Genomic DNA, 27,759 nt, shown 5'->3' with positions numbered 1-27,759 from the left:
CTAAATGCCTGTGATAAACTTCGCAAACTTCATTTGAAAATGGCACTGACAGGAAATGATTTGAATTCTGAAGGTTTTCCTTCCCAACACCCTGTCCACTTCCGCATGGAGTTTCGCTTGTACTTCCGGGTAGGCTGCAAGGTACAGGACTGTCCAATACAGAGTCTGTCGAGACGTGTCCAAGCCCGCTGTCAGGTGAAAGTTTATATCGTAAATTACGGTGCAGACTTTTAAAAGACAATAAAACAAAAGTGGGAATTTAATATTCACAATTTAAATATCTGTGTATAGTTACGTTCGATATTGAAGATACATAATTCTATATTGACAAACATTATTATAATTGTGTCTGATCAATTTACCGATATGTTTCAAAGATATTTGTTTCAAGTAGTAGCGATCTTCCTACTTTCTCGCGATGCTTTTGATTACCTCCGAAAACATCCGCTACTGTCTGGCCAAGATGCGTGTTGGTAATCTGTTCTAGTAGCTCCTGGTCCTCTTCCTCCTCTGCCTCTTTCTGGGCAATCAACATGGCGTCTGTGAAGTCACGTTGTGCATCTGAAAAACCAAGTCTTGTGGAGGTAAAAAGGGCAACACTTATTGACACAAGCTCAATGTTTTACATAAGGAAATTGATATTTTATGAGGCATGCGTGGTTTTAGAAACATTTATGTTTGATACCTGTAAAGTAAACCATTCGTTAAAAACCTATATAGTGGCCTCGACTCAAATCTTCTCAAAGCAGGGAACCACTCTAACGAATGTTTTCAGATAGACACAGATATACCATCATGTGATGTAGGTTTAAGTGGTTATCTGGAGCGGTGGGGTAGTCTAATGGTTAAAGCGTTGGCTCGTCACGCCGAAGACCCGGGTTCGAATCCCCACATGGGTACAATGTGTGAAGCCCATTTCTGGTGTTCCCCGCCGTGATGTTGCTGGAATATTGCTAAAAGCGGCGTAAAACCAAACACAGTCAGTCAGTTAAGTGGTTATCTAATTATTTGTGAATATATGAATGGTCTTCCCACCCACTGGGGAAGCGGATTCAGGGTATTACAGCCTCAGTAATGGGGAAATTTCATTTGTGGACAGTACCACCAGTCAGTTCTTTCAGATGTTCATCCCCGCGCTGATATGGACGGAGAAGTTACTTTGGAATCTGATTCCGGATAAGATCTGCATTATGATATATATTGCACACCCCTCTATCCACCATCCAGTGCTGCTAAGAATATCTGGCATCAAATGTTCACGTTTTAACTTTAAAATCGGCAGACAGATCCGACCAACTTCAGCTGACATTACCGCACTCTCCGATGTTGACTTACTTGTTTTTTCGCATTTGGTACAGTGATAATGAATTAATTGCAATAACACGTTTCTTCCGATTCGCATACTGCTTTTGTAAGTAAGCGATAAAAACATACAAAGTTATTATTAGGAATCGCGAGATATTTTGCACGAAACAGTTCGCTTGTTTTCCGCTGCATGGAAATGCATTAGTTTTGGATTATGGACGCGAGACATTTTGAAGGTCCTTTGTGATGGGACTTTGTCACGTTAACATTTGTCGTACATTTTACTATTCCAAAGGCAATAAAACCATCTCGAAACTGTGAAAATACGATTCCATTAATGTCACAGATCCTTAGGGGAAATATACGGTAAATACAAGTAGCTCGTGAATTATTTTCATGAGATGTCAATGAATTTGAAGGATCTCCCCGAGGATATTATTATAGGCCCAAAACAACCCGTGCTTGCTGTAAGAGGCGACTTTGGTGATTGGGTGGCCAGACTGGGACACCTTGTTGATTGCGTGTCATAGTAACCCTGTGCCGGGATTCGTGCATCGCAACATCGATCAACCAAGGTGGAGTCAGGACAAGTCTAGATTATATACAAGCCCGCATCCTCATTTTCCTGAGAGCGACGTTATACAACATACAGACCATTGTAGACCAGATACAACCGCTCATTATACCTTGTGTGACAGACAATATTATTGAATTGCAAAAGAGATGGAGCGAGAGAAAAGTTCTACATTGAAGTGGAGCTTACTTCACTTGCCAACGAAGCTATAGTAGCCACTTGACACAAGATGTCTAGCTCTAAAGACGTCGATAGATACAAGAACTGGTACGTGGTAACTCTTTTGAGACCGGTGAAGATCCGGGTTAGAATCGGTCTTCAGTAACCCACGCTTGACGTAAAATGCGCCTAACGGGATCGGGTGGTCAGGCTCGCTGACTTGGTTGATGCATGTCATCGTATCCCAATGTGCGTAGTTCGATGCTCATGATGCTCAGAATACCTACCTGCTATAAACGTTTCTCTGTGTGAGTTGATCCTTTTGTACATGAAGTCAAGTACCTCGTCGTTTAGTTTCATGAACTTCCTGAATTTTGCTGTTGGATAAAGTCTTAAAGGAGGGAATACATCTTCCGCGAATCCATTTCCTGTTTCTTGCGAGAAGATGTCAAGTGTCTTACAGACGTTCAGGAACTCTTCATTGTCCGATGAAAACCTAAAACAAAATATTGTTTGGCTTTTTAATACACTCCGCTATCCATACTACTCCAGGTTTATCTGGAGAGGGTCTGTTAAAATAAGTCTGGACTAGACAGTCCAGTGTTTGACGAGAGGAACATAACGTAAGTATGGTACGATGCTATTTGGCAACCAGGTCAGCGGGGCCTGACCACCCGATCCCGTCAAGCGCCCCTAAGGATAAGAAAATGGTGCTGAAGATCAGTTCTAATTCGGATCTTTCTGGGCGTTATATCTTCAAATATCAACATACATGCCAACGTACATATTGCAGTGGTTGTGCTCATCCCTTCACAAGTAGTACTTCGGTACAAACATCGGGAAACATACAAAACACAAAATAACTGCCACATACTAAGAAGAAGGAATGGATTTGACCAGATGCCGAAATGTCGGAATAAAGGGCAATATCTGTACATTCAATATATTCTGTCCAAAATGTAAAAGTGTATTAAGGCGGACGGGAAGACGAAAGACGAAAGACAGAGAGAGGAGCTTTTATATACTTTTTCAAACATAATATCATTTCATGAGAATATATCTTAACGATCCTAATATCACAGTTCATGTATGCCGAATGAGTCGTGGGGTAAATAGTATTTTGTTATTATTCTAAACCATTTTCTTTTCACCGGAAATAAACACCATGCAGCTGAACTGTAAGAAATATGGAGTAATATTTATGTTGCTCACTTCTCATTGAAACAGATCTTGCTGATGATGTTGAAGATGGCGAGGTTGATGTAGCTGTAGATGTCAAACGAGCCCGTCTCTGTCCCCATCTCTACAGTCACAGCTTCCATAACTTCAGTTATCGTGTCCTGAAACCTCTCGCCTTTCATGTAGTGCCTACAAAACAAACAATCTTTCATAGTTCTAGTTTACCGATGTCACCCCAATAAATGTCTCCAGTGTCACAGTATTGACATTATTCTTGGCTGGCTTTCCATAAGCATAAAAATATAAGCGACAAAACCCTTTCTGCACCCATAATAAATCCCTGATGAATGCAGACTCAACTGTACAAATTTAATAATATTATGAGCATGTGTGAGAATACCAGGTCTTGACGAAAACGTGAAGGCATCCTGCTCCACCGGTGGCACCCGTCAGAAACAAAGGCATAAGATACAGTAAGATACGAATCTCTGCATTTGTTTCTCGACTTACTTGAGAGCCCTCAGTGCCAGTTTCCGATGGAGTTGCCACGTCGGTCCATAATCTGTGAAAGCAATGTCCTTGCCTCCCTCGGTGAAAGCCAATCCTGAAATAGTCACATGAACAGTGAAATCTTCGCAGATAATGTGGACATTGTAAGACTTCACAGTGATCGCAAATGTACTTTCCAAAGTTTATAGAAATGGTAAACCTAAGCTTTAGCTATGTTTACCATCGCTTGTTGAATGAGAAATATAATTGTGCTTGCAAGAAGTTATTTTGTTGGTTTTATCATATTATTTTATTATGTTTTTTATTGAACGAACCTGAGAACGTCTGCGGCCGTCCCGCAAAGTCCACAGACTTCCCTACGAACGCTTCCTGCACAACTTCCAAGTTGTTGAGAAACACAGTGCGTATTGGACCTACGGGAAACAAGCCATGTTTACAGTCGTTCATAATAAACACCGAACAGATTTTGTCGCAGTACAAAATACCCCAGCTATAAGACCACAGCCTGTGCACGGTGAAATCCATAAAGGTCTCACAGACCAACAGAAGTCCTTAGTCTGGACCAGTGAAGATTCGGGTTAGAATTAATCTTTAACAACCCATGCTTGAGGCGACTCCGGGATCGGGTGGTCAGGCTGACTGAGGCTGGATCACCTACAGATCGCCGTCTTGTAGCTGGAATAATGCTGAGGGCGATGTTAAACAACAGACAAACATACCATGTTAATGTTAGGTCTTTTCAGTCATGGACTTGTTTATTAAATAAACGCTCAGGATATTGTATATAAAACTGTTTTAGCTCCTGAAAAATATTTATTATGTATTGTCCACAGAAAACTCCGTACAATATTGATTACATTTGGATGTGGATTACTGAGACTAAAGTATAATGAAGGTAAATGACAAAATATTAATGTAACGGGACACATTGTGCAATTTAGGAGTAGAAGATGAGCACCACCTTTTATTTGTTTGTAATGTCTAAAATGCTCTTAGATCAAATAGTTACCATCTGTATACTGTCAAAAACCTTATGATCCTAAGTTTAAATTCCTATCAACTTCTAATAACGAAACATTTCTGAGAAAATTATGGACTGACACACCAAAACACATAATCGGGACTAACTAGGATTCGAAGCCACAATCACGGGCCAGTGGCGTGCACAAAGGCCTCTATGCTTTACAGGGAAATATGGCCCACCAGACGACTGTGCCACCCATGGAAGAATATCGTATTAATTGTCGTTACATCATTGGTTGTATCCTTGAAACTTAGAACAATTTGAACCAATCACAAAGCCGCTTTACCAAGGTTAAGGGTTATCACGGGGCCGTACTTCTTTTCCAACTGTATCAGCATCCGGAACAGTGACTTGTTTTGTATAGCTGCAATTGATGTAACAAAACACATGTATTTTGATTATTTGTAAACGTTGAAAACATATATACGTATATGGGCAGGGCCACACTTAAAATTCTAAGCTATAGAAGCATATAACTTTGAAACCTGAAATGTATTTATGAGTTAAAATTCAAATTTTAGAGAATATTCGCGCAGACTTAAACTCAGGACAGTTTCAAATATGGAGACTTCATATTTTTAACATTTTCCGTCTGCTTTGATGTTCCGCTTACCTAGAATATTGCCAAGCAACGGGAGACCACGTGGTCCCGGTGGAAGCTTGTAACGTTTCCGGGTCATAAAATACACCATTACCGTCGCTGCCAAAGCCAGCATTAGTGTGATCCGGTACTCCAAAGCAGTTGCACTAATCCATTCCAAAGTCCCAGCCATGATGTTTGACTAAATTGAAAACAAGAGTCACCAGAGGAAGACAAATCCCCTTGTACAGACGAAAGAATATATCATCTGACTATTACTGTAATTCAACCTTGGTGAGAGTCCTGTGAAGATCTATCTAATATTTCTATCCGAATGCAAGAATAGTATGAGCTATATAAAAAATACCATGTAATTGAGATTTGGAAGTCCTTGCCATGGAAACTGAAGATATATAAATTCAACAAATCCCCAAATAGCAAAAGCCATAACTTGACAACCTGGTCTTGGTATGGAAGTTTGATAAGTAAATGCCAAAAAAGTCCGCAAATAGTAAAAGGCACTGCTTCAGGATCTGCTTGGTATGTCTGCCAATTTTCGTTGGAAAATATTTAAGCGTTTTCGAGAAGGGCTTTTCGACGAACTATCGTGTGTTATAGGCTGGTTACTAAGTAAATGTTTTCCAATGAATACTTTCATCGCCTTCTGAATTGTCCCAAATGAAAGCCATTTTTCCTATAGAGAGGGTCAGACTCGATTGTAGCAGTGAATTGCAGCTAATGTACGAAATTTCGTTAAACAATAAATTAAAATTAATAATTTGATGATTTTTGTTGGATTCAAGACAGCTCCCGGTTAAATTCTTATACCTATAACATGTGACCTTAACAGTGAGTGGGGCGTCCTCAAGAGAACGTACATAGCCAAAACTGATAATATCTGAAATATAAACCTTGAAATTCTAATACATACACTCGCACGCACACGCACACGCACACGCGCACGCATACACTGCGCCTGTTAACATGTAACGTGTCGTGCTTAAGGTACAAATGACAAAAGTGGAACGTAAGCCACCAGTTTAGACCCTCAAGCAAATAGTTCACGGGCAATTGATATCGCCCAAACCTCCGTCTAAACGACATCCTACATTCACTGAGTGAGATATACCAGAGTTGACATGAAAATTTGAATGTAAGTAGGCATGGCGACTGGGAAAGTCAAATGCACCGACAAGATACTAACTGTGTCACCTGGTGCAGTGAAAATATCCCTGAGATATTCTGTGGGGTTGGTTAGTATTCACAAGACAAACAAATCGAATAGCTCAGAAATGACGGGAACTTACGATTATGAAGATAGATCCGCTTCAGTATGTTTCGAGGTATCAGCTACCGTGAGACACGGACCCACACAAACAAAACCGAGTATAAATATAGACTGAGGGTGATCACGTGACCTGACTGTCGCTCACGAGGGAGCGAATCATTTTACGGGTCAATAGTTAAGGGTGCAGATAAAAAATCCAACATTTATTTAACAAACAAATGTTCCCCTGATATATATAATAGTTCTGCTTGTCATAAATTTACTGGAACAACACCAATAAACGAAGAAGGAATACAATACATATTGAAGCACTAGTTCAAGATCAACAGTAGAAATTTTGTATTTGTGTACACGTATGAACACCCCTCTCTCACACTCTCTCTCTCTCTCACACACACACACACGCGCGCTCGCAAGCACGCACACCCTTCCCCTAATACGCACGCATGTACACACGCACGCACGTACAATGATCTACACATTGATTACATTTACGAATTAACGTAATTTCTGAAACTGAGAGTTCATGATAATGTTTTGCAAAGACAGCCTTTGCTGACCACATACAACCGGAGGCTGTTTGGAGGAGAAACGATTCCCCTTGACATGATGAACGAACTAGCTCGTCTAAAGCCGGGTCGGTGGGATCGGCTTTTGTCGGGCACGAAGGTCGGGTATACCGAACTCAGGTAAAAGCCAAGTCAGCCAGGCGCGTATATCTTCACAAAACACTTCCAGGTCACCATAAACTCTGTGTTGTCTCGACCTCTGCTGAAATGACGGTCTGGGTGAGTGTTGGTGAGTCAGCGTGGAGAGCGCCACGTAACAGAATACACGTTCATGACTTTCACATGACCAATCTGTCATGCCATGGTAAATTAACTTTTGTGCTGGGAAAGAATCAAGTGTTGTCTTACTTCACTGAGGTAGTGTCGCGGTACTTTTGTACCTTTGTGGTTCTTGAATGGTACTGGTCATATTATTGTACTGGTGTGGTTATGTCATGGTATTGTACAGGTGTGGTATTGTCATGGTATTGTACAGGTGTGGTACTGCCATGGTATTGTGGAGGTGAGGTTATGTCATGGTATTATACAGGTGTGGTACTGGTCATGGTATTGTACAGGTGTGGTACTGTCATGGTATTGTACAGGTGTGGTACTGTCATGGTATTGTACAGGTGTGGTACTGGTCATGGTATTGTACAGGTGTGGTACTGTCATGGTATTGTGGAGGTGAGGTTATGTCATGGTATTGTACAGGTGTGGTACTGCCATGGTATTGTACAGGTGTGGTACTGTCATGGTATTGTTGAGATGAGGTTATGTCATTGTATTGTACAGGTGTGGTACTGGTCATGGTATTGTACAGGTGTGGTACTGTCATGGTATTGTGGAGGTGAGGTTATGTCATGGTATTGTACAGGTGTGGTACTGGTCATGGTATTGTACAGGTGTGGTACTGTCATGGTATTGTGGAGGTGAGGTTATGTCATGGTATTGTACAGGTGTGGTACTGTCATGGTATTGTACTGGTGTGGTACTGTCATGGTATTGTACTGGTGTGGTACTGTCATGGTATTGTACTGGTGTGGTACTGTCATGGTATTGTACTGGTGTGGTACTGTCATGGTATTGTATTGGTGTGGTACTGGCATGGTATTGTACTGGTGTGGTACTGTCATGGTATTGTACTGGCGTGGTACTCTCATGGTATTGTACTGGTGTGGTACTGTCATGGTATTGTACAGGTGTGGTACTGTCATGGTATTGTATTGGTGTGGTACTGTCATGGTATTGTACTGGTGTGGTACTGTCATGGTATTGTACAGGTGTGGTACTGTCATGGTATTGTACTGGTGTGGTACTGTCATGGTATTGTACAGGTGTGGTACTGTCATGGTATTGTACTGGTGTGGTACTGTCATGGTATTGTACTGGTGTGGTACTGTCATGGTATTGTACTGGTGTGGTACTGTCATGGTATTGTACTGGCGTGGTACTGTCATGGTATTGTACAGGTGTGGTACTTTCATGGTATTGTACTGGTGTGGTACTGTCATGGTATTGTACTGGTGTGGTACTGTCATGGTATTGTACTGGTGTGGTACTGTCATGGTACTGTCATGGTATAGTACAGGTGTGGTACTGTCATGGTATTGTACTGGTGTGGTACTGTCATGGTATTGTACAGGTGTGGTACTGTCATGGTATTGTACTGGTGTGGTACTGTCATGGTATTGTACTGGTGTGGTACTGTCATGGTATTGTATTGGTGTGGTACTGTCGTGGTACTGTCATGGTATAGTACAGGTGTGGTACTGTCATGGTATTGTACTGGCGTGGTACTGTCATAGTATTGTAGTGGTCTGGCACTGTCATGGTATTGTACAGGTGTGGTACTGTCATGGTATTGTACTGGTGTGGTACTGTCATGGTACTGTCCTGGCACGGTACTGTCATGGTACTGTATTGGTGTGGTACTTTCATGATATTGTACTGGTGTGGTACTGTCATGGTATTGTACAGGTGTGGAACTGTCATGGTATTGTCCTGGTGTGATACTGTCATGTTACTGTACTGGTGTGGTACTGTCATGGTATTGTACTGGTGTGGTACTGTCATGGTACTGTACTGGCGTGGTACTGTCATGGTACTGTACAGGTGTGGTACCGTCATGGTATTGTATTGGCGTGGTACTGTCATGGTACTGTACTGGCGTGGTACTGTCATGGTACTGTACTGGTGTGGTACTGTCATGGTATTGTACTGGTGTGGTACAGTCATGGTATTGTACTGATGTGGTACTGTCATGGTATTGTACTAACGTGGTACTGTCATGGTACTGTACTGGCGTGGTACTGTCATGGTACTGTACTGGTGTGGTATTGTTATTGTGTTGTACCGGTGTGTTACAGGGCTTGGTACTTGTCGGGACGACACAGAGTGCAAGCGTACTTTCAAGGTTTCTGGAGAGCCCAAAGAAAGCACAACGTATTGCGGTGCATTAGACAAAATCGGCACAACCCCGATCTCCCGAAACAGATTGAATTACACGTAGCTCCCGGACTCAGCCGTAGTCTTCACCACGTGGACATTACCCATTACATTACCCCATTGTAAAACTTCCAACAGTATTTGTATAAGTATACCTGCTCTACATTTATGGCACACCCAATAAATTACCCTTCGTATTTGCACATGTCAACTCTTGAAATAAACACGTTTGACATAACCTCTACAGGGCCTCCGGGGTTAATCAACACAGAAAATGAGGTACAGAAGTTATCACCTTGACACAGATCATCTTTCGACTGGCACGTTTCTCTCAGATGCTAATTTCATTGGTTCAATAAGCGTGATTCTCCGTCACTCGTGAAAGAACCCAAATAGGGCCCCAGTTGTTCCCCTCGTCACGGTACGGGGCGCTCACAGCATGTCAACAGCGACACAAGTTGTACATTTCACCTCAGGAGATAGGCATGCGGCTGTAGACGGAAGAGGAGACAACTCTAAATTCGCACTAGTAAGTGACATTGTTCAATACACCGTTCCTATCTACTGCGCTTATTGTATTGTACACTGTGTGCATGCATTGAATATGAGCATTGAGCTGCTACGTGTGTTCAGGAGGAGAGGGTCCGACATCACGTGACTGAAAAGCTAGCAATGTCCTGGGTCACGGTGAATCAGGTCAGGTGTTGTGTGAAGCTAGCTATGTGGTATTCATTGACGAATATCTGTTACAAGCAGTCATCAACAGTTTTGACTTCAAGACAACTTTACCAATACTATTCTGACAACAAATTATTAGGAAAGAGTTCCTTCCGTTCCCCCAACTCTAAACCAAACTCTAAACCTAACCCTAAGCATAACCCTAAACCTAGCCCTAACTTAAATTTTTGACTTTTAATCATTTTGTGAGTAAATGTTGTGTTAGGTTTTGTTCATAATTCGAGAATATTTATACATATTATTTGGGATGGGGGAACGGGAGGAACTCTTACATATTATTTATTTATACCAGGGATAATCTACAAGACGTTATATAGTGTCGATCCCTGTTTATACCCCTGTAATGCAATACGCTTATATTTCATTTCACTGTAAAGCATACCAAAGACTTACGCTGTCTGTATACATGCATGTCATAAATACTGTATACATCAAAGATGTAAAACGATATAACCATGACTCATTAACTGATTTTATTCATATATTTACACTGATATAATACAACACGTTTTCATCCCATCACATACTCATTGTTTAAGTGAAATATATTCTCAAGACATACGGTGCGAATACTTTCAATTACATACTTAAAAAGTGTCACAATATACTGATGTTCTATTATTCGTATTTACGTTCAGGTAACATTTATACCATAACACGTGCGAGGTAAGAATTTATTCAAAAGTAGCGATGTCAGTATGTGAAATATCGATAATGTGTGTGTGCGTGCGTGTGTGCGTGCGTGCGTGCGTGCGTATACTGTATAAGTGATACTCTAAATTGTAACATCGATTTATTAATTCATATTTGCATGTAGTTAATGTGTATACCTAAGGACATTCAATATGAAATATATTTCATTCACGTAAAATCCAGAGGATAATTATCTTCCGCAATAAAAGGCAAAATAACTGTGAAAATTGTGTTGATGGATAAACGAAAAACAGGCGATAACACCAGCTGTTAGGCAAAAGGGTCATCATAGCCTGCTACTCGCCACTCACATTCAAGATGTGGATATATGGTCAGATTTCGATTCCTTGATATGAGTGTTTCATAAACACAGTCTTTTATATTCTATCACTATCATCAAGTATGTTCCAATAGGGAGCGCTTCAATACCCGAGGATATCCTTGACTGCCAACCAGGAGCTGTTGTACATATATATGCTCCTTATATAACTAACATATACATCCTAAATTTAGAATAGACAGTTCGTGCTCTACAAGTAGCTCTGCCTATTACTGCGTCGGCGAATTCAGCGACAGTACGCTGGTTGTTTTCGTAATACGCATGACAAGGATAAAAACACGTACGTCGGTTTGAATGAATATTCTCTTTTTGTTCTGAAATGTTTTAATACTATGTAATAATACCATGGTCATATTTGTCTGCATAATAAACATACATTGTACAAAAGTACATTATGAAATACGCTATTATTGTTTCTGTCTACTTACGTAAATTGGCACGCAAAAGAAAATTTACACGTGAAAATTGGATTAGACGAAAATTATAGCCACCACGAAAACGTTCCTCGGCTGAAAACAGTCCCCGAGGCACTGTGGACTCAATATCGAAACACAACTATGTACATCACCATTACAGCTATTTGTTGGCTTCAGTGTCCCATCAACATCCACTGAATTACAGCTATTTGTTGTATCTGCACACAGTTCGTGCTAAGAATCAACTAAACACTGCAGAAATTATACTGGTTACTATTTGCTCGTCAACTTCTTAATCTAGTATCTGGCTACGATCAAACAAAGTTCGATAACGCTAAGAATTAATGCCGGCTTAATCATAGATGACTGCAGAAATTATACAGGATTTTAGATATCATGGATGTGTGTTTCAAAGTTTACTGTGTACCGACTTGGGAGTTTTAAAATTTACAATAAATATATGTATGTGTGTGTGTTTGTGTGTGTGTGTGTGTGGTGTTAAAATATATGTGTTTGGTTTCAAAGATTCCATTTTCTTCAAACAGTCAGAAAGCACGGACTAAACCGGTTTTTTCTCTCAGTTTCAATGCATGTCACGTGGTTACGTGTGACAGTATCCGATCCCTGAGACAACAAGTTCACCCATGTGTGTCGGTATATAGCCCGAGGGTAGCGCAAGGTCACCGGTGTACACGAGTGTGTAAACGCTGCCGTAACGTTGTATAAAGTCTAGCTTTATGGAAACAGCACATATGACAAGTGCCGATGACGATATATCTTCACACGCGGAAGTCACTGGACGATAACGAAAACAGGAAAACAGTGTACACACTGTGCACAAAACGAACAGCCCCAGAAACCGCTACCTACTGTTCAATATACATTTAATCTTACACGATTTAAGTTTTTTTTGTGACACCGTTTAGATAATATTTAGTAAAAAGACTTAAGTATCTCTTTATTATTAGAAACGTCATTACTTATATACGGTACCACCACTTGCTGAAATTCGTTCTACTTTTGATCTGGATGCATTACATTTTGATTAATATATACAACATTCATATAATTATTGGTGTGTACCTAAATTACGTTAAATGGTTATATATAATTGAGTGCATAACAGTTGCGTTTGCCCTTTAACTGGGAAATAAACGCTGGTATTTTCGCTGACATAACTATATGATAATGATATATAATAACATGCTTATCATATACTTCTCCCTTTTCAGCAAATATTTTATACTAATATGGAAATGACGGAGTCGCTTTTATTTTAGTGGTAGACTTTATTTCAGATATCAGTGGTTTGTCAAGGACTCGCGTCGTTGTTTGTGCAGCTGAAGTTACGTAAGGTCGACCTTTTCCCCGAGGACAAATTGTTTTATGAGTTGTGAGGGATATGGTACATTTCTTATCGGATGTAAATATGGCGGATACAACAAAGGGTCTATTTCACGTGTGGTAAAATGTCATGGCTTGGGGGAGCGCGGAGGGCTACCTCCGGGCATTAGAAATAACAGGATAGGGGTAGGTCAGGTGATGTCAGTGTCCAACGAAGCACGTCTTGCTCATTCGTGATATATGCAGAGGTTTATATTGGGAGAGGTATGTGAAATTTATAGCTATATCCTTGTGACTTGATGCTTTGTATTTTATTGTAAAGAATGTTGTGTTGTGTTATGTTATGTTTAAAGGCTTTCTTTTCACTTGGTAATATAATTGTATTGGCACCGGTAGATGATTCTTAATTTGTTTTCATCTATGCTCTATTTATACATTACAAGTGAAGTGTACACAATCGATACATTGTTGTCTCTGATACATGCCAAACAGATAACTGTTAACCTTTATACACGATAACCATTTTGGTTTGATCAAAATACCGTTGTGAAATTTGCTCAAGTAACATTTTGAACTTCAGTAGTATTCGAGTATCCTGAAATCTGAAGCAGGACTAGACTAACGACGCTTAGTCTCTGAATATATATATAATTTTGATAGTAACAAATAAACTCATTTAAGTTGAAAAGGGGCCCCAGTGAGTTGAGAGATTCAGATCCCGAACCCGGGGAAATCTACATTAGCTTCATTTAAACCATTGAAGGGCTTTACCATTGAAGGTTACTATACACATAGAGGGGCGGTGGGGTAGCCTAGTGGTTAAAGCGTTCGCTCATTACGCCGAAGCCCCACGTTCGATTCCCCACATGGGTACAATGTGTGAAGCTCATTTCTTGTGTTCCCCGCCGTGATATTGCTGGAATATTGCTAAAAGAGGCGTAAAACTGAACTCACTCACTCACTAATACTCACATAGCATTACTGTGACACCCCGCTGACGTTAACTTCAAGTGTCATTCAGGACGACGATGATGATGGTTTGGAGATTTTACGTTATCTTCCCGACATGAGGCGTATTTCGCACACGGATTCAGTCCACTCGTCTCGAAACCGTGTACGAAATACCCATCATGTCGGAAAGCGCACGTAAAATCCCCCTAATATCATCATGGTCTCGAACAACGAATCCCGCATATGTGTTAAGTTCCCCGGGTATTGGCTATCCAGAAAAGTGAGCGAGTGAGTTTAGTTTTACGCCGCACTCAGCAATATTCCAGCAATATTGCGACGGTCTGTAAATAATTTAGTCTGGACCAGACGATCCAGTGATGAACAACATGAACATCGATCTAAGCAATTGGGATACGATGACATGTTTCAACCAAGTCAGCGAGCCTGACCACTCGATCCCGTGAATCGCCTCTTACGACAAGGGTTACTGAAGATCATCCCTAACCGGGTCTCCGCGGGTCTCCAGTTAAGCGACTGTCACTGTAATGGCAGAATACATTGTGCTCCCTTTCATACTGATCTGTTTCTTTATGCCTATGAATCGGATTTTCAGCTCGGGTAGAGAACGTTGAAACGACGTATACCTTGACCAAGACGTGTAACGTGACCCTCAGGTATATCAATGATCTCATATGGTTTAATAACCCCGAAATAGCCAATTCACTGTCACTGATTTTTCCCACCTGAACAAGAAATAAAGAGGACTAGAGGAATTGACTCGTATGTTTTACATTGAGTGCGTGAGTGAGTGAGTGAGTTGGATTTTACGCCGCTTTTAGCAATATTCAGACAACATCAAGGCAAGGGACACCAGAAATGGGCTTCACACATTGTACCCATATGGGGAATCGAACCCGGGTCTTCGGCGTGACGAACGAACGTTTTAACCACTAGGCTACCCCACCGCCTTTTATGTGCATATAACTGTTGTAAAAGCATGCTCGTTGTACTTTATGAATTAGGGTTATTTTCAGTTACAAAGGTGCGATACACACTGAACCTCCTATATAACAGATGAATACACTGTTGTCCCAACACCAACATGGGTGACATACACACTGAACCTCCTATATAACAGCTGAATACACTGTTGTCCCAACACCAACATGGGTGACATACACACTGAACCTCCTATATAACAGATGAATACACTGTTGTCCCAACACCAACATGGGTGGCATACACACTGAACCTCCTATATATAACAGATGAATACACTGTTGTCCCAACACCAACATGGGTGACACTGAATACACAGATGAACCTCCTATATAACAGATGAATACACTGTTGTCCCAACACCAACATGGGTGACATACACACTGAACCTCCTATATAACAGATGAATACACTGTTGTCCCAACACCAACATGGGTGACATACACACTGAACCTCCTATATAACAGATGAATACACTGTTGTCCCAACACCAACATGGGTGACATACACACTGAACCTCCTATATAACAGATGAATACACTGTTGTCCCAACACCAACATGGGTGACATACACACTGAACCTCCTATATAACAGATGAATACACTGTTGTCCCAACACCAACATGGGTGACATACACACTGAACCTCCTATATAACAGATGAATACACTGTTGTCCCAACACCAACATGGGTGACATACACACTGAACCTCCTATATAACAGATGAATACACTGTTGTCCCAACACCAACATGGGTGACATACACACTGAACCTCCTATATAACAGATGAATACACTGTTGTCCCAACAACGACATGGGTGACATTATGATCAAATGTTGACAATTTGGTTATCTTGAACAACGGATAGACCGAGGTATGCTACTCCAAAGACGTTTTACAACACTCTCATTTCTTCTTAATATGCTTATTTAACATGGTACATTCACAGCATGAAAAGGTAGGTCATTCTATAACTTCTTAAGTGTGTATATTTACAGAGGTAACTACCCTTCGTGTGCAGGGGAACGTGTTGCATGGATAACAGATTAATTTTCAGGGACGCATTTAGTTGAATGCATTCAAAATGGTTTTGCTATAAGATGTGTCATTCTGTTTCACAGATCACCTGCATGGGCAATTGATGCTGAAGTGATTTAAACACGACAACATGCTATTAGCAGCTTTCTCCGAGTTGTCCCAGATGTATCAATGTGCCATCATCGGCATCACGGCCGGATTGTTCACCCTGTGGTGGACCCGTCCTTTCCCACGACTACCCCCGGGGCCCAGGGGCCTTCCGTTACTCGGCAGTCTTCTAGGTATAGTACCTACCCACGTGTTTCGTTTGACTGTTGGTCACAGTGAGACAACATGCACCTTTAGACCTTACTGTTGTTTGGCTGGCTTTGTCCATTCATATGAAGATATTGAGTTCTTTTCTTTTCTTCATTCTCACAAACGGGATCGGGTGGCCAGGCTTGTTGACTGGGTTGACACATGTCATCGTATCCCAGCTGCGTAGATCGATGCTCATATAGTTGATCACTGGGTTGTCTGGCCCAGACTCGATTACTTACAGACCGCCGCCATATGCTGGAATATTGCTAAGTGCGGCGTAACACAACAAACAAATATAGATAATTCCACATGAGAAAACAAATAACATTCGATGAATGGCAAACTGTGACTGAAGGAACGGTGAAGCAGAAATACAAGCAATAGTTCGTCTTTCATTGTGTGTGTTATAGTAATGCCAGTTTAAGCCGTGTGTAGCTGCTGTGAGAGAGTTCTATACGAACGATGAGCAGTAAGCAGTATTACCGACCACTGCATATTGTATATGTTTACAGATTTAAAGGATGATACAGTCGAGACGCTGTATGACTGGGGAAGATATTTTGGACCCTATATGACTGTTTACAAAGGTATTGTCAGATCTGAAAAAATGTTTTAAATGACCCGTCCTCATAATGGTGAAAATGCTTGTGGTCCGCTACAGTATCCATTGAATTTGAATGTATCAATGTTATCGGTGCAGTAGCCTGACTGCCAAAGACCCGGGTTCGATATCCACATGGATCGAATGTGTGAAGCCAATTTCTGGTGTACAGAAATCCAGCCAATTATACTTTTTCAGCCAACTGTACATTTTAATACATGTATACATATACCATTGTATTATTATGAAACTTATCTATACATGTTTGCCTGTACATGAAATATGGAAAAAATAAAATAAAAATATTCTGGTGTACCCTGCCGCGATGTTGCGGGAATATTGCTAAAAGTGGCTTTAAACAAAAACTCATTCACTCATTCTAAGGAGACACAGGTGGTCCGGTGATTGCTGTATCTCTTTGAACAGAATCCAGTCACAATGTGTTCGAATCCATCATTTTTCATGACAATGATGCTTGGTTTGTGGGCACCACATATGCACGATTGTGCTTATACAAGTAAAGAGTTGAGGCTTCCACTCCAGATTAACCTGCCATGCTTGATAAAAAATGATAATATTATACTACCGTTCAAAGGGTCGTTTTACACATTAGACCACTGACTGACTGACTGAATGGCTCGCTTGTATGTTACTAGTATATTCATCAACGGCTAAGGGATATGCCTATAAATAAAAGCGACAAAACCCTTTTTATATTCTCAAGACTTCTCTACTGAAGACCCCATTGCACGATTCTAAATGCATTATACGTATGAGTGACTGAATATGGTTTTGCAATATCAAGGCACAACGGGGGACACCAGAAATTGGCTTCACATATTATACCCATGTGCGGAATCAAACCCGAGTTCTTGTCGTGACGATTGAACGCTCTGACCACTAGGCTACCTCACCGACAAATTGCGATGATACCACTGTTCGCGAAAAGATGAGCGTATCCTGCCGCAACCAGTGACACACGTCATAAAGGATTGAAACTTCATGTGAAAATTAATTAAAACTTAAGTCGTATAGTAACAACATTTAACAAATATTCTAAGGGGATATGAAAATGGCTATAAGTATTTCTAATGGTTGTATCCATGTGTGCAGGTCGTGTTGCCACCATGTATCTGAACACCAGAGAGGCCGTGGATGAAACATTCGTCAAACAACAGTCTGCATTCACAGCCCGTCCACAGCCTCACTCAGGTAACTATTGGACGCTGACGTCAGTGACTGAACTGGAACATTGACCAAAACAGCATTCGTCCCAACTCATTCTTTACTTTCGTTTAATTCTGCCTTTATATTCTCGCAGTTGCAGCGATGACCTGTGGCCAGAAGGGCATCCAGTTCTCGGACTACACGCCGACACTCAAGCACCAGCGGAAGGTGATGAGTATGGCACTAAGGTGGGCTATCATCCCTATTAGTCATATATCGAGTTTGTTGACGTTCATATTCTGAAATTGGTGCCGGGGTAGCCTAGTGGATAAGGCGTTGGCTCGTCACGCCGAATACCCGGGTTCGATTCCCCACATGGGCACAATGTGTTAAGCCCATTTCTGGTGTCCCCCGCCGTGATGTTGCTGGAATAGTGCTACAAACTAAACTCAGTCAGTCAGTCAGTCATATTCTGAAATGATAGTTTGTGACAAATCTGGGCACGGGTGGTGCAGTCGTGCTGTTGCGAATCTGGAATACGTTTTACATTTGGTCCGTTGTCTTAGTAGTGTGTCGTGTTGGTAGACACCACATAGGAACCCATTCTTTGCTATTCCTGCCGTGATATGTCCTGATACCGTAAGAATCGGCCTCAAGTTCTTAAGTGTTTTGGTGGGAGTCAGCTTACGACATGAAGATCCAGTAGTAGTAGTAGTAGTAGCAGCAGTAGTAGTAGCAACAGCAGTAGCAACAGCAGCAGTAGTAGTAGTTATAGTAGTAGAAGCAGTAGTTGTTGTAGGAGGTGGAGGAGCAATAGTAGTTACGGTATTAAAATTAAGGTCTTTATTTTTAGGTCCTACACGTTCTTGTCTGGCTTCCACCTGGAGGACAAGATTCACCAGTCTGTCTCCAAGGTGATAGAGCTGCTGAAGACGGAGAAGACGGCGGTTGATCCTCTGCCCTACCTCGCCCTCATCGACGCGAACATCATGTGTGGCGTCTGCTTCGACAAGACGTGAGTGTTACATTTGATTAATAAGGATGCATTGCACTTGGCTTCATCTTCAGACACCTTCTGGGTCGTTAGTTGTGATTCCACTGACTGGTTTGTCGGGTCCCGACTCGACCGTCATTAAGTAGGAACTATAATAAATGCGGCCTTAATTAACATACACTCATTCAAGCAGATGTGATTTGAGTGATTTGTTCGCATTCAATTACTTGATGTTTGATGTTCCTCTCAATACGAATGACAGAATGTAAGAAAGCATATCTAACTCTGATATATTACCAAACAGTAGATTAGTAATTAGTAAGTAGGATTAATTAAGAAGGAATTAATTAGGAAGTACTCACTGTTACGACTAAACACGACTGATAAGGGATTATAGTTTCGAATCAAACCATACTGAGAAGCGTTTTATTTTCTTTCATAGTGATATGTGATGATATGGCCTGGTCGGATGTCTCTAAGTTCGGATAACTCGATATTTTTTCTTGGTCGCATGAATATCGAGACAACGGTGCCCGACTGTATGTGTATATGCTATTGTAGGGTCGGTGAGGTAGCCCAGTAATTAAATCGTTCGCTGGTCACACTGAAGGCCCTGGTTCCATTCCTAACATGGGTACAATGTGTGAAGCCCATTTCTGGTGTCCATCGCCGTGAATATTGCTAAAACCAGCGTAAAACTAAACTCATTCACTCATTAACGTAGGTCCGTGTGCAACACAGTTTTCATGACGTAATGTTGATTGTAGGTCTGTGAGCAACAGTTGTCATGATGTCATGTTGATTGTAGGCATGACGTAGGAAGTAATGACTTCCGAAAGTTTATGGCGCTCTTGGACGACTACAGCAAGCTGACAGAATCTTTCTTCTGGGAGGATATCGTCCCGCCTCTGAAGTGGCTGCCGACGCCAAGATTTAATAACATGCTCACGACTGTCAAGCGATTAAAGAAATACATTGAAAAGAGAGTCGAGATTCACAAAGAAACATTTAACCCAGGTGAGTTCCATTAGGTTCTACTCATCTTCTGACAATCTGCACATACATTATGTGCTGCAGGTATGTTATGAAGCAAAGTATTGATGACTGGATTTTCTGGAAGTAAAACCTTTGTGAACCCTTTTTAAGCAAATGAACTTACTTTGAAGGTTCTGCACGGCTGTTATGTGAATTATGGGACTTTGTTCTGCATCTGTAGTGACGAGGGGAGCTATAGGTTGAATTACTTACTGATGTTATGTTAATTGATGGACTTTTGCATCGGCTATATTGAATATATATTTCTAGAGAGGAAGCAAGCTTTTAACTTGCTCTACTGGGTTCTGTTTGTGAAGTACCCGGCACGGTGGGGTAGCCTAGTGGTGAAAGTGTTCGCTCGTCACGCCGAAGGCCCGGGTTCGATTGCTCACACGGGTACAATGTGTGAAGCCCATTTCTGGTGTCCCCTGCCGTGATATTGCTGGAATATTTCTAAAAGCGGCGTGAAATCATATTCACAGCTCGAGGATTTGATTAAAATGAAGTATTACTGGGAATCCTTATACCCAGAACAATATTCACCATTGTGTTACTCTTTTACTGCAGAGAACATACGGGATGTGTTAGATGCCATCTTGTTGTCTCAACTTGAAGATGAGGAAGAGGAAGTGGAGGTATCTCAGCGTCTAACAGATGATCACGTGGTGCATACCATACTCGATATGTTCAATGGTAAGTCGACGAAGTGTCCAATTTCTGGATGCTAACGGCGTTTTCTCTCAACTTGAGAGGGTAGATTACAAAAGTAATGCAGAATACGTAATACAAAAAGTAGGACTGTGCATGTAGTTGTTGGGGTATTCTATAATATAGGTCTTGACACATTTGATTCAGGTACCGATCTCACTATCTGTTGAGGAGGGGACTGCAATATTTGTACCAGGTCAGAATAGGTTTTAAGGTTCTGCTGCCAGTGCTCATGAAGCCCCGTGGGGTCACTAAGGGGGCAATGGGATAGCGTTCTCTCGCCACGCCGAAGGCCTGGGTTCGACTCCCCACATTGGTACAATGCGTGAAGCTCATTTCAGGTGTGCCCCTCCGTGATGTTGCTGGAATATTGCTAAAAGCGGCATAAAACCATACTCACTCGATCACTAATACCACAGCTTCTGAAGTTCCACCTGAATTGCCACCATAAAGATGAAGTATCGTCAAGACGTGATAACACTCACAGACTTGTTTCTTCTTTGTACTCCAGCCGGTAACGACCCTGTCCGACTGACGTTGTCGTGGACGCTGCTGTATCTGGCTGTCCACCAAGACATTCAGGAGAAGGTCCACCAGGAACTGGACGAGGTGCTAGGTAGGAGACATTGACCACTGACCAATTTCAGTGTTTAACTCGTAGTAATGTCAGTTTGGAAGAAACCAAAGTGGGATATTGCAAAGCCTATAATTCTAATCTCTTTCATTTGTTCGGATGAAAGCAGTTGAATCGATTTGAACAGTCAATGATTGAGATACATCCAGATTTACCCAATATCGTGGGGACGACGGAAAACGCACCATATTATCAGTCAGCATTTGAAAGTTTATGTTTATTATTATTTTGGAAAAAAATCAATCTTAAGGTGTCATGGGTTATGTATTTAGACGAAAGACGTCTTATCAACATCTGTTTATACTAATGTATTTGTTTCCAGAGTCGAGATGTATGGCTAACGTTGTTGACCGCCCCTACCTGAGCTACCTTCAAGCTGTGATATACGAAAGCATGAGACTCAGCACTGTTGTCCCTTTCGGACTACCCCACAGGGCAATAAAGGACGCTAAAATAGGTATATTTACGCTTGCCCATTGGCTCCAGGGTAGTAAGATTTCTCAAGGACCGGTGGAATGTACTAAATAGTTCTGGAACTGCGGTTTGGGGGTTATTTAAGTTACTGTTGTTTTCCAGTTTGAAATATGTCATAAACGGTACGTTAGCTGCATAGATTTGCGTATAAATTTTGAACATGCAAAACAGCAAACTGTTGACTGTTTCAACTGTACCAGGATCACGAGTGGTTCGGTTATTAAAGGTTGTGCAGAGTTGCATCCCTTGGTCGGGCCAAGATCCGATGATCATCTGTTTGAACCTATTCTGACTTGCTTAAAAACTTTCGACCAGTCTCTAACCTGAAGTTTATATCAAAGATACTTCAGAGAGCAGTCAATATTCGACTCAGGGATCATTTCTCTGCTTTTTCACTTTTGGATAAATTCCAGTCCGCTTACAGATCAAATCATAGCACCGAGTCAGCTCTCCTCAGAGTCTCTAACGACTTACTTACAGCTGTTGATGAAGGCAAACTAGCTACTCTTATCTTGCTTGACCTCTCTGCTGCCTTCGATACAATCGACCACCAACTCCTTCTGGAAAGACTCAAGGGCCAATTTGGAATCCATGGGGTACCCCTCATCTGGTTACAATCTTATCTCGAAAGCAGAAGTCAGACTGTCCTGTTAGATAACATCAAATCACAAACCTCCTTGGTCCACTGTGGTGTACCCACAGGGATCGGTACTCTGGTCCGCTTCTTTTCATAGCATACACGACCGATGTTGCAGACGTAATTGACAAACATGGCATTTGCCATCATTCGTTTGCAGATGACACTCAACTTCAGAAAAACTCAACTCCCAAGGACTTTCACACGGGTCTCCATAAAATAACAGACTGCACTAAAGATGTTAAGTCATGGATGACAAACAACTTGCTAAAGTTAAATGATGACAAAACTGAGGTGATGGTTATTGATCCAGGCAAATGTAAAACAAATTACCACCAAAACTGTTTTGGTAGCAGATGCAGAGATACAAGCAGTGGACTCTGTTAAAGACCTTGAGTTACACTTGACTCAATAACTCTGGCGATGGACACTCATGTAAATCAACTCTGCAGAATATGCGCTTTCATCTACGAGCCATTGGCAGAATACGCCATCTCATCAGTCGTGATGCAGCACACGGTCTGGTCCAGGGACTTGTTATATCAAGAATTGATTACTGCAATAGCCTCCTTTTGGTATTTCTCAGAAGCTGCTATCAAAATTGCAAAATGTCCAAAATACAGCCTCCCGAATCATAAGCAGAACTTCAAAGCGCTCACACATAACACCTGTCATGAAAAACCTCCACTGGCTGCCTGTTAAATCAAGAATTGACTTTAAAATATTGTGTTTTGTCTACAAATGCCTAAATGGCATAGGCCCAGAATACCTGAAGGAACTCCTTACCCCGTACACTCCAGAAAGACAGCTTCGTTCTCAGAATCTGAACCTACTCTCTGTGCCTCGGTTCAAACTGCAAACTTTTTGGAAGGAAATCCTTTGTCTGCTCTGCCCCTCTACTCTGAACTCTCTCCCTATCACCATTAAATCAGCAGTTGACTTTTATTCCTTCAAACGACTTCTCAAGACTCATCTGTTTTCACTGCATTATGACTAGCAACTAGTCCCTTATTGTATATATGTATTATTATCCACTCACTTTGTTAGCGCTTTGAGCATGGGCCTTGTGCATGGAAAAGGCGCATTATAAGTTCACATTTATTATTATTATTATTATAATCACTGGTTATAACTTATGTCAGTATCACATTTCAGGTAAAGGTGGATATGGAAAAAAATGTTTTGGGTCTCGGCAATAATATCCCCATCAATCCGATTTGTCTCCCATCTGTACTTTGTATATTGCGTCATGGTGTCTCCTTTGGCTTGAAGTATAACACTGGTACTAGTACGGAGTAACATGGGCACACACAGAAACTCATGCACGCACGCACGCACTATTAGCTGAAACGCTGACTTATTTCTAAAAGATCCTTATCAACGTATGGACTCGATATTAACCACGTAACCAGGCATGTTTGTTAAATCTCTTATGGTGTTTCCACAGGACCCTACGACGTTCCCAAGAACTCCAACGTTCTGATAAACCATTGGGCTATTCACCACGACCCAGACCACTGGGAGGACCCTGCAACCTTCAAACCAGAACGGTTCCTTACAGAGGAGGGGAAGGTGAAGACAACCATCACACACTTTCTACCCTTCTCTGTTGGACGCAGAGCGTGCTTAGGGGAGTACTTGGCCAAGCCAGAGCTGCATCTCATCCTGGCCGGACTCCTGAAGAACTTCCACATATCCCCAGAAGATGGCGTTGAACCAAGTCTGGAGCCAAACTTCAAGGCAGAGAAAAACAGGCCGAGAGACTATAAACTTATATTCAAAGTCAGATCCTAACATTGATCCATTGACGTTGTCACCACGCAGATATCATTCATATCTTTATATGTTATGCACTTGATTGATTTCATACATGACATGTTGTATATTTATTCTCGAGCCCATAGTATTAAAAGGAATAAAGAAATTGTAAAGATGATTTACGTTTTAAACCCGTGAAAGCTCCAGGCTTTTCATAAAGAATGTTGAATTTAGCCTTTGACATGTACATAGCATAAAACAATCCTAAAATTCATCTATGCCAGTAAATCATGATGCAGCGCTCGCCACAACCTCGATTTACAGAGTATTATATATCTATTCTGTCTTGAATGACTTCTCAAACGTCCAAAACGTCCACCATTTCCATGACACTTGCAACTAATTTGCCAAAAGAGCACAAAAACTCTCAATATCTATAAGAAATCTCTTCTATGAGCAGAGTATGTTGCACGATAAATCTTTTGATTTGTCTCGACTGTGTTTTCATAGGACATCTATTTTCAGCGTCATCTCATATGATTTGGCTTGAAAATGAACCTCTGTACGAGAAAAGTTCCAGGATATTTATCAGAGTATACATATTTTTAGACCACATATATCATTATAGGCTTTGGTGCATTTATCTAAATTATATTTGTATTCTGGCATGTGTGATTGGTGATTTACCCTAGTGGTTCCATTCCTACATGACATTGCTGGAATATTGCTGCAAAAGGTGATGTAGTTCCCAACTCACTCTCTCACGCTGGACTCTGGGGATATACGTGTAAAATGTTACACGCAGTCACTCTCAAATAGTTTAGTGCTACACGCAGGCAATGATCGAATGTCAGCCACGCATTCCGGTGATCAACAAAAAGAACAACGAACTCCGCAAGCCAGCGAGTGTGACCACCCGATCCCGTTAGTCTCCCCTTACGACAAGCATGGTTTGTATCTGACCGATTATAACCTGGCTCTTCACGGTACTGAATATTGAGGCTATGCGCCGTAATGTAATTGAAACACAGTTCAAAGCGGCGTTGAGCAAACCAAATAAAACTTATGCTACATAGATATTGTATCATGTTATACTTAAAATCAACCTGGGAGCAGTTGGCAGGGGTAATATGACGAGAGTGTGTGGAGGGGTGGGTGGAATAACCCTGATACCACCAGGCATAGGTGTAACATATTATACCCTTACTTGGCACATCTTCAAAAACACACCTGTTATAGGTGTCATTTGAGCTGACATATGTATATTGGGGTTTCTCTCTATTACGCAGTAAGTAGTTCTGCTTGCAAACCGTGTTTGTGTCCTTGGCGTCTGGTCCTGAATAGATGGCAGTAAATCACGTCTCTTGATCGTGGTTGAGTACTCGAACCCTAACACTGTGAATAGTGTGGTATGGATATGTTCGACCTACGCGGATTTCTCAGAAGCCTGTCAGCACTATTCATGCATTTCATCAATTGAAATGCTAAACTTCTGGTCGCTAGCAGCCTTCCCCCCCAACATCGTTCTTAAAGTACACACATACCTATAAACACCCGTTTGTGAACAGTACACAGTAGTGTTAAGACGTTTCATTACGATAGGGCTTCAGTGTGTATTAAGATGACATATCAAAGTGAAGAGGTTTTTTTAGCAATTCATTAAAATGACAGAATACCCTTCATCTGCAGCACAGCTTTCGAACCACCAACACCACCACATTGTATGTATATACTCATGGAAACAAATAAAGGAACACACGAAAGTGCATGTGTTCCAATACTCTTTTCCGGGTTTCTTGTCATGGTTTATATTGCACTGTTGGTGAAAATCTGGAAATAAATAAAAGGACTTTTGTACTTTCGTGTTTTCCCCTATTCGTTTCCATGAGTATATATTGTTGTTGTGTAATGGACATGTGCCTGTGGCTTTTATACTGAAACATTCTACAATTCTTCTTCTCTTTCTTCTTCTAGTCAAGGGACGACGTGTGGAGCTATTATTTATTAATTAGTGAAATAAGGTTACTATCAACTTATTACTAAGATATTTTTTGTTAGAGGATAATCACCAGCATTGGCAAGCTTGACCTCCTCCACATGTGTGTCCACGTGATATAACTTTTTATGACCATTGACAATGGTCAGAGTCACCAGTATGCAGGGGTGGTGAGGTAGCCTAGTGGTTAAAACGTTCGCTCGTCACGCTGAAGACCGGCGTTCCATTTCCCACATGGGTACAATGTGTGAAGCCCATTTCTGGTGTCCCCTGTCGTGATGTTGCTGGAATATTGCTAAAAGCAGCGTAAAACCATACTACTCACCTCACTTCACCAGTATGCAAAGGCAAATAGTCCTAATGGAGTGTTCACCTTTCGAAGGCCTGATTCTAACATAGGTACAATGTACGAAACCCATTTCTGTGTCCCACGCCGTGATATTGCGGGCATGTTGCTAAAAAGTCACTCAATGTGCTATATATATTTACTTTATTTAAGAAGGTCGAGAGTAAACGGTGATTTATTTTCACTTGACTGAATGCTGCAGTTGTCCTGATGTCTTCACAGAATAGTTAAATGTAAAAACATTGCGTAAATATAAAGCAAACTTATTTCCATTAAGGTATTAAATGTTCGCATAAAATCACAAATGCCAAAGAGAATTCATTGTATCGCCAGATACAGTGACCCTCTTTGTGCATGACAGGTGCATCTTGGATTGCATTTTACAATCCCCCACATAAGTACACCGGAAAACATTTGACACTGATCTTCTCACTATACTGCAAACTTCACACACGCCTACAAATGCACGTCCTGATCCATTCCCTGTCCACATTTATGACAACCCTTGCAACTTTGTGGTCCAAATCGGATCAAGAGCAAGCAAATGTGTCAAAAAGAATGTAACCATCGTACTAAAATTGCTGTGACTATGATTGGCATGTTATCTTGGTGCTGTGAATGTTTTTATGTCTGACAATAAATAATGCATTCTCCTACTGCTTGACTGATAAACTTGACGTTGATATATATATATTTATATACTGACGACGATTATGCTAATATTGTTTTTCAAGGCAGATATACATGACTTAACTGGAAACAATTGACTATGATACATGGGAATACATAATAATTGTCATTTTCACACTTCGTATGGTGGTATCTAAAGACATTCCTACTTTACATCTTAGTTCATACATCTACCATGCATCTACTAAATTCATCTACTGTACATCTACAATACATCTACTGTAACATCTACTATACATCTACTGGACATCTATCGACTACATCTACTGTACATCTACTTCAT

General features: G+C 41.2%; 2 protein-coding genes across 2 annotated transcripts; one reads left to right on the top strand and one right to left on the bottom strand.

Annotated features, from left to right (window-relative positions):
• LOC124283277 (cytochrome P450 1A5-like) lies at positions 1 to 9,940 on the bottom strand. The gene is made up of 9 exons (XM_046719304.1): positions 9,911 to 9,940; positions 5,365 to 5,533; positions 5,038 to 5,115; positions 4,042 to 4,140; positions 3,728 to 3,821; positions 3,251 to 3,406; positions 2,326 to 2,534; positions 433 to 561; positions 1 to 188 (listed from the first exon to the last, which is right to left on the bottom strand). The coding sequence occupies exons 1-9, from the start codon at positions 9,923 to 9,925 to the stop codon at positions 1 to 3; spliced, it is 1,137 nt and encodes a 378-aa protein (XP_046575260.1). The 5' UTR covers positions 9,926 to 9,940.
• LOC124283303 (cytochrome P450 1A5-like) lies at positions 9,915 to 24,617 on the top strand. Its single transcript, XM_046719336.1, has 11 exons — positions 9,915 to 10,144; positions 16,220 to 16,417; positions 16,949 to 17,023; positions 18,151 to 18,249; positions 18,359 to 18,452; positions 19,058 to 19,219; positions 20,007 to 20,215; positions 20,801 to 20,926; positions 21,453 to 21,557; positions 21,898 to 22,032; positions 24,134 to 24,617. The coding sequence occupies exons 2-11, from the start codon at positions 16,267 to 16,269 to the stop codon at positions 24,478 to 24,480; spliced, it is 1,503 nt and encodes a 500-aa protein (XP_046575292.1). The 5' UTR covers positions 9,915 to 10,144; positions 16,220 to 16,266; the 3' UTR covers positions 24,481 to 24,617.
• Positions 24,618 to 27,759: the final 3,142 nt, after the last annotated feature.

This window comes from Haliotis rubra, unplaced genomic scaffold (assembly GCF_003918875.1).
Source record: "Haliotis rubra isolate DU_JTF1 unplaced genomic scaffold, ASM391887v1 Scf312, whole genome shotgun sequence".
Taxonomy (NCBI): domain Eukaryota; kingdom Metazoa; phylum Mollusca; class Gastropoda; order Lepetellida; family Haliotidae; genus Haliotis; species Haliotis rubra.
Note: the sequence above shows the minus strand (reverse complement) of the source record. Positions and strands in the feature narration are given on the sequence as shown.